This window comes from Amphiprion ocellaris, chromosome 9 (assembly GCF_022539595.1).
Source record: "Amphiprion ocellaris isolate individual 3 ecotype Okinawa chromosome 9, ASM2253959v1, whole genome shotgun sequence".
NCBI classification, from domain to species: Eukaryota; Metazoa; Chordata; class Actinopteri; family Pomacentridae; genus Amphiprion; species Amphiprion ocellaris.
This window is the reverse complement of record NC_072774.1, coordinates 23,650,020-23,663,045: the sequence shown is the minus strand read 5'-3', so window position 1 is coordinate 23,663,045 and position 13,026 is coordinate 23,650,020. Positions and strand designations below refer to the sequence as shown.

Genomic DNA, 13,026 nt, shown 5'->3' with positions numbered 1-13,026 from the left:
GTAATTTTTAATGTAGCTACATAATCATACATTTATGAGAAAAAGTCACTGCACACTGAAAAAAACTGTCATACATCTCTCTAGTACAAGATTAACACAGTCTGTAAATTATAAGTATTTTGCTCTTTAAAAACTCTGTGTAATATTTATTTTCTACATATACTAGAATGTATGCAATTTGTTAGTTTTCTACTACATATAGACAATCTGTGCAATAATAATACTCTATCAGTATTTCTATTCATCAAAATATCTGTGCAATATCACTGATATGTGTAATTATTGTTATAGTAGCTACTTTTACAATTAGTACTTATGCATATCTTGGTTTCTTTTTTATTTTTATTCTTATTTTTATACAACATTCCTTAAATGTTTGCACTATCTGTGCTGCTGTAACACTGCAGATTTCCCTAGTGTGGGACTAATGAAGGCTTATCTTATCATTGTTCCTGTGAAACGGACAAACTTTCTGTTCTCGCCTCATAGAGGTTGACTTTAAACAAAGAGGTTCTTACATCTACATGAAGTTTATTTCTCCACAGTATTCTTCACAGTATTAGATATGATCATATTAGTTGCATGACTTTTCAAACTGCTTCAAGATGAAAATAAACTGTGTTTCCCAGACAAACCCCTGCAGTGACTTTAAAACGTTTTCAAGGTCAGTCTGAATGAACTTGTTGACACTACAGACCGTCGGAGCTCATTCTAAGTGAGCGGTCAGAATTAAGTGCAGAGTTCAGAGCAGCTATGGAAACTAAATGAATATCCTCCGTTAGCAGAGTGGAGTCCATGCAGCAGAGCTCTGAGGAACAGATGGTTCTCTGAGATTAAACTGCTGACCTGCTCTGCTGAAGGTGCTGTGACTTTGTTGACGCCTTGCAGCAAAAAATAACAAGATTTGCATGCGACTTTACCTCCAGTTAACACAGATCGGACTTGTTAAAGGTCACATTCATGACTTGATTTGTGTGTTATGCAAATACTTCTGTAATAGTGAATGAAACAGAACAATACATTATTCGGAGCCAAATTACAAAACAAAGACGGTTCATAAATTGCTAAAAAAAACAATAAATACAACTCAAGAAATCTAGGAATGAAATGATGTAATGATCCGTATTATATCTGCATCTAACATTTTAATTAAGATACATTAAGACTGACAGAAACTTCAGTCCAGTGATGTTTTAATTTGCAGTGTGTGGATGTTGTGGATAATTCCCAGTAGAAATCCTGTTCGGTCAGTGTGGGAACGCAGCAGCCGGAGGTCAGATTAAAACAGAAAAGGCCAGTTGGCCACGAGTGCAGCAGGTTGGAGTCAGAGCTTAGAAACAGATCAGTGTTGAGGATATAAAAACCAGCTCAACTACCAGCTTGTCACATGCAGAGCTGCTGTTCTCCTGCAGGATCTGATACTCGGATTCACGGAAAACACTAATTAGGAGAAGAAATAAATTCATTCAATTCAAACATTTAAAAGAAGAGGAGGGTCAAAGATCTAAACTGCAGCCATGGTTCTGGAGGACGAGTGTGACTCTGTCTTTGAGCCCCAGATCACTGTGAGTAGTAGTTGTTATTAACTGTGTGATTTCAGTTAAAAGATTTTTTTAAAATGTGACCAAATTATCTTCTGATCTAAACTTTGTGTTTCATATTTCAGGAGGAACATGTGGAGACTCAGTATGGGAATGTTCACTGCACCTTGACTGGATCTCCCAAGGCAAACCGCCCGGTTATCCTCACCTTCCACGACGTCGGACTGAACCGTGAGTCCATGTTTACATCCTGCAAACTTACATTATGCACCTGAACACTACAGGACACATTGAAATATGCTGATATCTATTTTAATATTAGCATTTTTTTAATTTCTAATTCTAATTTCTAATTCTCTCAGAGACCTGCAGAAATACTGCTGGTTGGTTCATTAAGGGAAACTCATGCATCAAAGCAACCAGACTTATACTTTATTTAAACATTTTCTTATTATATACTACATATCAAATAAAGCCATTTTCACAGTTTCAAAATTCTCTCAATATTTATGTTGTTTGTTTTATTATTTTCCTATATTAGGTTTTATGTTTGCATGACTTGAAATCCTCAGAGCTGTGTTTCCTCCCTGCAGATAAGTCCTGCTTCGAGACTTTGTTCAACCATGTGGACATGCATGAAATCCTCAGACATCTACCAGTTTGTCACGTTGAAGCTCCTGGACAACATGAAGCAGCCAAAACTCTGCCCACTGCGTCAGTTCACCGTCTTTATCACTATAATATTCAGATTTCATGCTGTAATTGTTGGGTTTCAGAGCGATAAGCTGACGGTAAATCTGGTCCTGCTCCTCAGGTACATCTACCCCACCATGGACCAGCTGTCCGAAGCTCTGCCTGCTGTCCTCAAACACTTTGGGTAAGAATGAGCTCCTCAGGTTCACCAGAGTTAATCTGATATCGAACACTTTGGTCCTCTAAGTCTGACTTTAACCAATTAACCTTCCTGACTTGACAGGTTGCGGAGTGTGATCGGTTTGGGAGTCGGAGCAGGAGCTTACATCCTGGCTAGATTTGCTGTGAGTCCAAAACTTTTCTCTACATCCCATCAGAACCTAAAATGGTGCTCATGTTGCGTTTATAGTTTCAGATGTAACCATAAAAAATAGAACAGAAACAGAACTCCGCATAGTTTCTAACTTGGTTTCTCCCAGTGATGAGTAGTACTAGAAATTTTGCTACACTCACTGACTAGATCTTTACTGTATGAATAAACCTACACAGAAACAATTAGACATGTTCTGATCTACTGATAAACAAGAGTCTTCGTAGTTTCCAATATCAATCTTAACTGCTAGAAAAGTCATGTCAGTGTAGTATCAATACACTCACGCTTCTTTCACAGACAAAACATGCCATTAACAATAATAAAAGTAATTTGTTAGTATCTTTCTTACAGTATAACTTGTTTAACAAAGTCCTGATTTCTTCTGTGTGCAGCTGAATCACCCTGATCTGGTCGATGGATTAGTTCTCATCAATATCAACCCCAACGCTGACGGAATAATGGACACTGTGGCAAATAAGGTAGGAAATATGTGACGTATTTGGATTATTGTTGGATTTACTTAAGGCAAAACCTCCTGTATTTTATTGATTCTGACACTTGAGTTTCCATGTTTTCCCCGTTTCACCTGTCTATGATTAGTATTTTACATCTTATTTACGCTATTATTTCACAGATCACCGAATGGACCCACACTCTGCCGGACTCAGTCATCACACACCTGTTTGGAAAGGTAAGTTCCCTCTGCAGCAGCTCGGCTCAGTTGCCATGACAACAGAAACAATCCAAACCTAATGAGGTTAAACTGGACTTACAGGAGGAGATCCAGACCAACCACGACCTGATAGCGACCTACCGCCACCACATCACCGCCACCATGAACCAGGCCAACGTCAGCCAGTTCTTCCGCTCGTACAACAGCCGCGGAGCTCTGGAGGTGGAGAGGCCGGTTCCTGGAGGAAACATCAACGTCAGGACGCTCAAGTTAGTAAAACATGTTTAACCAGCCGGTGAGCTGAATTAAAAGGTATATCTTGATGCATGTTTGCAGCAGCTCATGTTAAATCCTCTCTGCTGCCTCCAGGTGCCCCACTCTGCTGCTGGTGGGAGATAACTCTCCTGCTGTGGAGGCTGTAGTCGACTGCAACTCCAAACTCAACCCCACCAAGACCACACTGCTCAAGGTGACACATGAATAGAGGGAAGCTGCAAAGTAGCAAACATGCGTGCAGCAATGCAATATTTGATGCATTAATGTGATATTATATAAAACTGAAAACTTGTCTTGTTCTCCAGATGGCCGACTGTGGAGGCCTTCCTCAGGTGGATCAGGTGAGCTGACACTTTATATTTGTTTCTCCGATGATACTGTGGAATCTCTGCACTTTCATTGGTTGTTGATGTGTTTAATTATTTTCATATCTGTCTCCACAGCCGGCCAAAGTCATCGAAGCCTTCAAATACTTCATCCAGGGCATGGGATACTGTAAGTGAGCTTACCTCAAGATTATTTTAGTGTTTCCATTTAGTTCCTCCTCTGCTTATTTCTAACAAACTGCCCCTTAAATTTGCATTCTGTAAATAAGATTAATGTCACCCTGCAGGTAAAATCAACACTGTTTAGTATCAGAAGCATAAACAGGCATTTGTCCTTCCATATAAAACTATTGGAGTGTGATTCAGAGGATTTCAGATCTTTCTCTCCATTATGTTCAGTGTCCAGCGCCAGTATGACCAGACTCCGCTCTCGGACGACCTCCAGCTCCAGCGTTTCCTCCTTTGACGGCCCTCGTAGTCGCGCTCACACCAACGACCTGCAGCGAGGTCGGACACAGTCCCACGGCACCGAGGACAAACGTGGACGCTCGCACACCGACGTCTCCATGGAGAGCATCTCCAGCTCCCACCAGAACATCTCAAAGACCACGGAGGTGGCCTGTTAGCTCCTCTGAATCCAAGCACTTCAGTCAAATCATACCTCACTATATGAACCCATCTGTATCCTGTATTCTCTCCTTACTCTCCTCTTTACCCATCTTCACTCATCATGCCCTTTAATCTGCACTATCTCCACCTGAGGTCATAGGTGAGACTTTACTCCTTTATCTCTCTGTGTTCCTATTTATTTAACCCTTTTTTATTGTCTCTTCTTGTCTCTTTATTCTGCTCTAAAGTGTTACTGTGCATCTCTGTTTCTGTATCATTTCTTCTCTCCTGCAGTGATATTTATTGTAAAATGTATATGAGAGAACTGAAAGCTGCCGCGTGTTTATCTATAACTTGGATGTCATGAATGAAGAGTCTAATGATGCAGTGTTTCCTGGTAAAAGCTGTTTGTTCATAATTGTAGGAATGTGTATTGACTGTATGAAACTTTGACGGCTGTGTATTATTGACTGCAGGAGTGTGTTATGAACATTTCAGCTCATAAAATGCTTGAAATTTAGCAATTACCTGTGAAATAAAGTGATATTAATACTACAGTAAAGTGTTATATTCAGTTATTAAATCATACATTTTGAATACTAACCAGCTCCGGATGGATGGATGGATGTATGAACATATATATGGACGGATGTATGTATGTATGGATGTATGGATGGATGAATGGATGGATGGTACTTGTCCAGTTTTACCACTAGATGGAGTCCCATAACCTCCTCTGGCTCTGCAGGTTTCTGTCACTCCTCAATCCTCCCTGACTCTTTGAATCACTGCATTTAAATCATAAAAAAACCCATCTTGTCCCTACATTCGAGGTTTTTAATGTCACTCCTCTAGCGCAGCATTATGGCTCTTTTTAATATCATTCTTTCCTGGAGGCCTGGATTAAAGTGTGTTGTATAACAGCTCACTCACATTCCTGCTTTTTTTTCTTCTTTATTTCTGCTGTTACTCCTTAACATCATGTCACATTCATTGATTCCTCTGATTTGGTGGTTTGCTAATTCTGATTATCTGTTAAAGCTATTCGGCTATTTTTGGTTACTTAAAAAAAATCTAATTATGCACCAAACATGTGGCCAGAAGAGAATAAAAAAAGAAATGTGCAAGCATTTGGCAAATAAAGTTATTAGCGTTGGACAAAAACTGAAATGCTTGAGAACAGTCTTTCATTTTCAGATCTGGCAACACATTTCAAACTGTAACGATGGGAACTTCTGTTTGAAGAATGTCTTAATGCAAAACTATGTCCATATAAAGTGACTTTTTTGGGGATCCTAATCAATATTTTTAGAATTTCACCAATAAGACCAACAGTATAAGACCAACAGTATATTCTATTAAACTCATACGGCTGAGTTTAATAGAATAGAATAGAATAGAATAGAATAGAATAGAATAGAATAGAATAGAATAGTTTTATTGTCACCATACATGGGGGCATGACGAAAATATAAATAGCTCCTACTGGACGGTGCATTGATAACAAGCTAGATTAACAATAAACAATAAAATCAAATATCCATATAAAACAAGACTATGTTAAGAATAACAATATATGCAAAAATAGAAGATATATACAATACTGTGTGGGAGGTAAATTAAATAGAATAAAATAGAATAAATATGGGCAGGAGATTGCATGTAAACAGCAATAGAACCATTAAAAGTGACACTGTGTGTTACTGTTTTGAGTTCAGAAGTCTGATGGACCATGGAAAAAAGCTGCTTCTCAGTCTGTTTGTCTGGCATTTTAGTTTCAGGCTGCAACTGAATTTGACTGTCTCTTCTGATTCTTAAGTAGAACTGAATTATTCTACTAAATATGATATTTTAGTGCCAACAGCTGGCAAACTGTGTGAACGTGGGATCCAGTGGAGGCCAGCGTATGTAATCATGACATGGGGAGTTTTAATCCATCAAAGTGTCTCCATCCCTCACAGCACAATTTGTGTCTGTGTGGATAAAAATAATCTTTGAATTGAGTGTGTCTGCATGAGTGTGTGTCTGGTGTGTGTGTGTCTGCATAAGTGTGTGTGTCTGGCGTGTAGGTGGGATGTGGGCCTGTCAGTGGATGGATTGTTTTGGGCTTTGATTGTGCCACAGTGCAGACACACAGATCCAACAGCATAATGGAAGTCAGCATCAAAGTCACAATTATTATGCTTGTGTGTGTGTGTGTGTGCGTGTGCGTGTGCGTGTGTGTGTGTGTGTGTGTGTGTGTGCATGTATGTGCGTGTGTGTTCAGAGTGCATCTTTATTTCAAAGCCTCTTTTGTTTGGCTCACATTATAATATTGTGATGAATAATGTATAACAGAAATCTCTTAAGATTTCATATTTTCACGAGACTTCAGCTCTTGCATGTTCCTTCTGTGTTCTGTAATTTCACTTTGCTTCAGTGCATATCAAGCTGTACTAAAAAACACTAAATCCTGGATGTTCAACTGTGATTACTGCCCTAAAGAAGAAAGGATCACTACACAGCTAAGTTTATAAATACTTTTTTTTATTAAACTCAACCTTTAAACAGACATTGTAACAGTCGTAGAGTGAAACTGCTCTGAGATTTCCTCAGCATTCAACATTTTCACTTCATTTTACATTTACAGTGTACAGCAGAAGTAAGAACATGGCCGTGTAGGGTCACTTAAAGGTCAAATGTTTCAAAACTGCATCACCATACAGTGATTTCGGTATTTCTACATTAAACACTTGTTATTATGTACAATTAAAAATAACTCAGATTCACTGTATTAAAATGCACACTAGGAACTCAATACAACAAAAATCAGCCAACCTTTCATTACTGTGATCAAAATCTTCTATTTCTTAATACATTGTATGACCATCTGTATTTCTGATGACACTTGATCCTTCAATATTTCACTGAGTACTAGAGAGATGTTCTGTAATTACTAAGATACATTTTCAGCTGTTCTTTGCTGGAGTGGTGTGTTGCTCTAACTTATTTTTCTTTTTCAGAATACCTCAAAAGGTGTCATATAAAAATCAAGTCCAAAATGACACCTTTGACCAGGACTACCACAGTGGATGCATAGTCCTGACAGTGAAGCACAGAGGTTGGAGTATGATGTTATGGGGCTGCATGAGTGCAAAAAGGTGTTGGTGAAATGACATTAATGACATACTTTTCCACATCTTAGTTCCACTTTGTTCTAGTGTAGAAGCCCTTGTGTGCTTGAATATTCCTCTTCTTCCAGCTTCTGCAGACTGGGACTCATCTTGTCAGTCAGAATTTTGGTTTATCCTCAGACGTTCATGGTGCATCTAGAAATGTCATCAACACGTTTTTCGCTCATGCAGTCCCATATCATCACATTCCCACCTCCATGCTCCACTGTCAGGACGATGCATTCACTGTGGTGGTCCTGTCAGATTCATACCACACATGCTGGACTCCATCTGAGCCCAATTGATTCATCTTCATCTGACCAAAGAATGTTCTCCAACATTCATCAGGCTTCTTTTCATGTTCTTCACCTGGAAGTTTAGTTCTGAGCAGCAACTAGGTTTTGTTCTTGTCCTCTGTCCATAGAGGTTGATGTTCTGAAGTGTCCTTCACACTGTCTGAGCTTCACACAAACTCTGATTTCCACTGAGAACCCCTGAGCCAAGTCTGAAGCAGCTGTCATCTGTTTTTCACAGCTAGATCTTGAAAGTAGTTCACTGTTTGTGGAGTCATTTTAGGAGAAGCAGCCCTGATTAGTGGTACTATGGTTCCTTCTATACCTCCTGATTACTGCTGATACTGTGCTTCACTTATTTTTAGGTGCTCACTGATTTTCTTGGATCCTTTTCCATCTTTGTGAAGTCTCACAGTCAGATTTTGAGGCAATTTTTCCCATTACGAGCCATGATGCAGACATACAGATAGATCCAGTCCATAGGTCCAAAACTGAGAAAGTTAGTTAATAAAACATGTTCATGTAGTTCAGCGATCTGGAAATCACATGCCATCTGTTTTTCACAGGTAGATTGTGAAAGCAGTTCACTGTCCGTGGAGTCATTTTATGAGGATGACCACTGCAGCCCTGATTAGTGGTACTATGGCTCCTTCCTGATTATTGCTGCAATTTGCTGATCTTAACGGATTACGAATCTTCCTCTGTCCTTTCTCATCTTTGTACGGTCTCACAATCATTGTAGCATTTTTTTTCTCCATGTTGAGCCATGATGCCGATATGTACAGTCCTTAAGTCCAAAACTGAGAAAGTTCTGCTGCTCACAGCTCCTTTTAGAACCACATTCATGCAGTTTGACAAATTGGAAATCACCGTCTGTGGAGTGATTTTAGGAGGGCGACCTCTGCAGCTATGATTAGTGGTACTATGACTCCTTTTATACCTGATTACTGCTAAAAAATTTCTGATCTTAATTGACTAAAAATTTTCCTCTGTCCTTTTCCATCTTTGTAAAGTCTCACAATCATTCTAGCAAGTTTTTTCCATGTGGAGCTGATGTATGCATGCAGTTAGACACAGTTCGTAGGTCCAAAATGGAGAAAGTTATAGTGCTCACAGCTCATTTTAGAACCATGTTTATGCAGTATGGCAAATTGGAAATAACGGGCCATCTGTTTTTCAGTGCTAGATTGTTAAAGTAGTTCATGGTCTGTGGAGTGATTTCAGGAGGATGACCACTGCAGCCCTGATTAGTGGTACTATGGCTCCTTCCTGATTATTGCTGCCCTTTGCTGACATTACTTGATTACAAATTTTCCTCTGTCCTTTTCCATCTTTGTAAAGCCTCACAATCATTCTAGCAAGTCTTTTCCATGTGGAGCCATGATGTAGACATAGACAGACACAGTCCATAGGTCCAAAACTGAGAAAGGTCAAGTGCTTACAGCTCATTTTAGAACCATGCTTATGCATTTTGGCAAATTGGAAATCACAGGTGGACTCTGTTTAGTTTGAGTGATCACATGTGCACTTGTTGGACTGTGTTTAGTGTTTTTAAAGTATTTGTTTTTGATTGTTCATTATGAATTACAGCATTTGTCAGTTATTGAGAGCTGATGCATTTCTTTTGATACAAACTCCTGTTCCTCAGATTAATCATTAACCTTTTTACACCTGTGCAGCCATTAAACAACGTGTCAGGTAGCCATGATTTCTCCACGTACCTGAGACATGATCAGTGAGGGGAGGGGAGGAGGGGTATTCCTGTATTAACAGATCCACTGTGGGACCCGCCGTGGCCGCGAACACGCAGGACCTCCAGCTCCTCCAACTGCAGCCATGTTGGATCATCAGGCTCTTCCAGCTAGCAGCTAGCGTCAGTGGACACCGACTGCCGGGTACGGCGCTGTTGTGGACGAAAACACACCGGGAGAGACGCACCGCCACCCAGCCGGCTCCGGTACCAGCCCGGTGTTTCTGCGAGATTCTCCCCTCCAGGCTGCGGAGGAGCGTGGCGGAGGGAGCGGCCAGGTCCGGGTCTGAGGCGGTGAGTATCGATCCCAGTTAGGGTAAAGAGCGTCCGTTAGCCGAGCTAGCTTAGCATTAAAGGGGCTAACACACACACGCACACAGACACACAGACACACACACACACGCACACACACACACACACACGCACACACATATAGACACACACACACACAGAGACAATGGGGTTAACGGCGGTGCAGAACGTGGGTGTGTTTCAGGCTTTCGGGAGGGTTTTGTGGGTAGAAATGATGCTAGTTCGGCCCCAGTAGTCGGTATTCAGCGGGCACACGGTGCTGCAGCGGCCGGAACCAGCTCACTGAGCTCCGGGAGGAGCAGAGGTCCGAACCGAGCCTGGTTCTGTCATCCAGAGGAGCAACCACAGAAAAACAACATCCGACCTGCTCACACTGGGACCGTAGCTGCAGATGTTCAGAGACAAAGGGATTCAGAACCCGGTCAGTACCGACTCCACCAGGCCCAGTTCATGTGTTCTATCCGAACAAGGCCTGTTTCAGCTCCACGAACCGTTTATTTAGCAGCTCGGTGGGATTAAACTGAATCTGCAGCTCTGTGGTTCTGATTTTTGGCGTTTGGACCTGAAGCTGTTCTGTCATATCTCCTGCAGATTCATATTTTCCTGCTGCTCACGTCCAATACCAGCTACACATGTGGCTCTAGGTGTATTTATACTTACTTAAATGCAATAATGGACAACAAACAGTCAGCTGGAATAGAAATCCTTCACTGTATGTTAGTGCATTAACACAATCAGACATTTAAAGGTACAGCAAGAAATATGCAAATATAAAAACCTAGAACATATGCAAGTGCATGTCTAAAACAGCTGATTTAGTATTATTAGGAATTATAAAAACACCAGTGTAGCTTTCACTTAAGAGCAACTGGGTGCAAGAAGAGATGTGCTGCTATAAAATATAAAATGTAATCTATGAAAACTTTTGAAGATGGCTTATTTGGTGTATTAACTATGAAAACAGATGAACATATTTTAGTGTTTTTCATATTTGCATTAAAACACTCAGAATCAGCTCAGTCTCCAGCACATAAACTCAAACCGTTATTCAGTTTTACTATTAAAAAAAAAGAGGATGTGAATGCATTTTTCTGTACGTCCGTTATCACGAAATGTCACTGTGTTCCTGAGAAGTCCTTTTCAGGGAATCACAGGCACCTTTCTGTTTGGATGTTATTGAACACTAGTTAATGTTTGCTAGCTGGTGCAGCAGTTCACAGCTTTGTTTTCTGTTGTTGTACATGAGTCGGTCAGCTGTGTAGAATCCTGACCATCCTGTCTGAAACCGTGAGGTTTTCTATCATGAAGAATATTTCTAAGATGAATTCCTTTTATTCTGTATACAGTAATGACAGTCTTTGTGTGAAACATGTCTGAGAGGTTGCGGTGTTTTTGTCTCCATGTCTGCTGTCTCTTCTCGCCCCCGTCCTCTGATGTGACGAGGCGGCGATGGGGAGGAAACTCTGGGGATGTTGGATTGATTCTTATCCTGTCTTGTGTCAGTGGGGGAGAGATAAAGATGAGAGGAAGGAGTAGTGGATGAGATGGGAAGCATCAGGAGAGCTGCTAGGAACAGGAAAGAGGAGGAAACTGGAAATGAAACTCAGCCCCCAGGTGTGTCAATCAGTGGGCGGGTGTTTCCTCTCCTATAAGTGACAGCGTACAGTACAACCAGGAAGTGGAGGTTCAGCAGAGGAACATAACAGGCGTTTGTGCTTCGGCAGAGGTTCGGTCCTCTGCGCTCCGACTGCCATCATGCAGTTCTGGGATTTCCTGGGCTGCACCAACGGAGGTACGTACGTGTGCAGACATACTGATGCCTCGGTGCTGGGCTCTGATTGGACCGGCCGCTCTGTGCTCGGCAGGTAGAGAGCGTCTGGCAGGCTGAAGGCTGAAAGGAATTTGTACTGCTCACCACTGTGCATGCAGTTGCATGTGAAAAGGTCTCAGACAGGTAGTGAGTGGAGCAAACAAAGACACAGATCTGGTGTCAGCTGCTCTGTTTGTCTTTGATAAACCTGGCTGGCTGCAGAAAAAACAGATTTGATTGATAAATTTAGTGGCACAGATGTCTTTTTTTGTAGCTGTTGCCCTGAATGTGTTTGAATCCTTATCTTGGTGAAGCGTAGTGTGACTGTGTGCTGCTCTGACTGTACGGTGTCTTTTAAAAATCCTACAAACCTTAAAATGAGACCTAACAACCGCTGCTACACCTAGGCTTACTTCTGTTACTGCAGCTGTTACTGTCATCGCTATTATTCCTGTCACTGCCTCTGAAATAGTTCCACAGAAGTGCTGTCACACTTTTTATACACTGACATAAACTGTAATAAAAACCAATGAATAGTTACAGTTTAACACCCTGCTTATTTGTAGGATTCAGTTTAACTTTGAGTAGGATGAGCTCTGACTTTGACCCTGATGTTGTGGTTTTTTGCGCCCAAATTAGTTATTCTTTCAGGTCCCTATCTGCATCTAAACCTGTGTTCATCCAGGTAAAAACTGTTGCATGCGCTTTACACTTGATCCTTGAGGAACCTGATCTCCTGGACTCCTCTGGGCTCAGCCATGTCTGGTCATTCTGTTACCACAAAGAGTTAAACATCAGATTTCTGCTTCTGTACAAACATAGTGAAACAACAGCAGCCCACAGCTATCAAATGTCCTGTTTCCTCGTTCACAGGCCACATGTAGGTGTGCAGCAGAGTCGAGAAACAAACAACAAACATCCAGCGTTTTGTACTTTAGAGACAATCTGATGTTAAACTGAAAGCAGTGAACAGTTTTTGTGGCTAGCTGCTCCTCAGGCCAGTGGAAATGAATGCTTTTGTGTCTGCAGCAGAAGTTTACAAAAACACAGACACCCCCTTAATCTGTAAAGGATGTAGAACTCTGCCTTATGATCTCAGCCAAGTTGTGTTGTCTCATGTCTTGCCTCAAATGTGGTTTCTTTATTGTGAAGTATTGAATTCCAGGACAGTTGTGCTTCCAACACCCATCCTGCGCCTCAGGCCATGTTTTCTGCTGC

General features: G+C 41.1%; 2 protein-coding genes across 5 annotated transcripts in view; both read left to right on the top strand.

The window, feature by feature from the left end:
- The first annotated feature begins 1,360 nt into the window (after positions 1–1,360).
- On the top strand, positions 1,361–5,053 carry LOC111579830 (protein NDRG1-like). Its single transcript, XM_023287307.3, has 12 exons — positions 1,361–1,565; positions 1,667–1,772; positions 2,135–2,255; positions 2,356–2,418; positions 2,518–2,578; positions 3,000–3,086; positions 3,242–3,298; positions 3,383–3,549; positions 3,650–3,749; positions 3,862–3,897; positions 4,000–4,051; positions 4,282–5,053. The coding sequence occupies exons 1-12, from the start codon at positions 1,518–1,520 to the stop codon at positions 4,506–4,508; spliced, it is 1,125 nt and encodes a 374-aa protein (XP_023143075.1). The 5' UTR covers positions 1,361–1,517; the 3' UTR covers positions 4,509–5,053.
- Positions 5,054–9,655: 4,602 nt separating this feature from the next.
- Positions 9,656–13,026, top strand: part of LOC111579833 (focal adhesion kinase 1-like) — a 72,175-nt gene continuing 68,804 nt past the window's right edge. For 2 of the 4 annotated variants that reach the window (XM_055013567.1, XM_055013566.1), the window contains exon 1: positions 9,656–9,980. Coding sequence is in view for 1 of the 4 variants with exons in the window: in XM_055013562.1 (XP_054869537.1) it covers positions 11,754–11,790 (37 nt within the window). In the remaining 3 variants the exon portion in view is untranslated. Of the gene's footprint in view, positions 9,981–10,049; positions 10,420–11,668; positions 11,791–13,026 lie in introns of those variants that run through there. The other 2 variants (XM_055013569.1, XM_055013562.1) reach the window with 2 other exon arrangements.

What these genes read in the sequence shown, in the direction of transcription:
- LOC111579830 (XM_023287307.3), top strand. Translation starts at nt 1,518, where the DNA reads ATGGTTCTGGAGGACGAGTGTGACTCTGTCTTTGAGCCCCAGATCACT. An exon ending in GCCAAAACTCTGCCCACTGC is followed by an intron (nt 2,256 to 2,355) that starts GTCAGTTCACCG and finishes CCTGCTCCTCAG; the next exon opens with GTACATCTACCCCACCATGG. An exon ending in CATCCAGGGCATGGGATACT is followed by an intron (nt 4,052 to 4,281) that starts GTAAGTGAGCTT and finishes CATTATGTTCAG; the next exon opens with TGTCCAGCGCCAGTATGACC.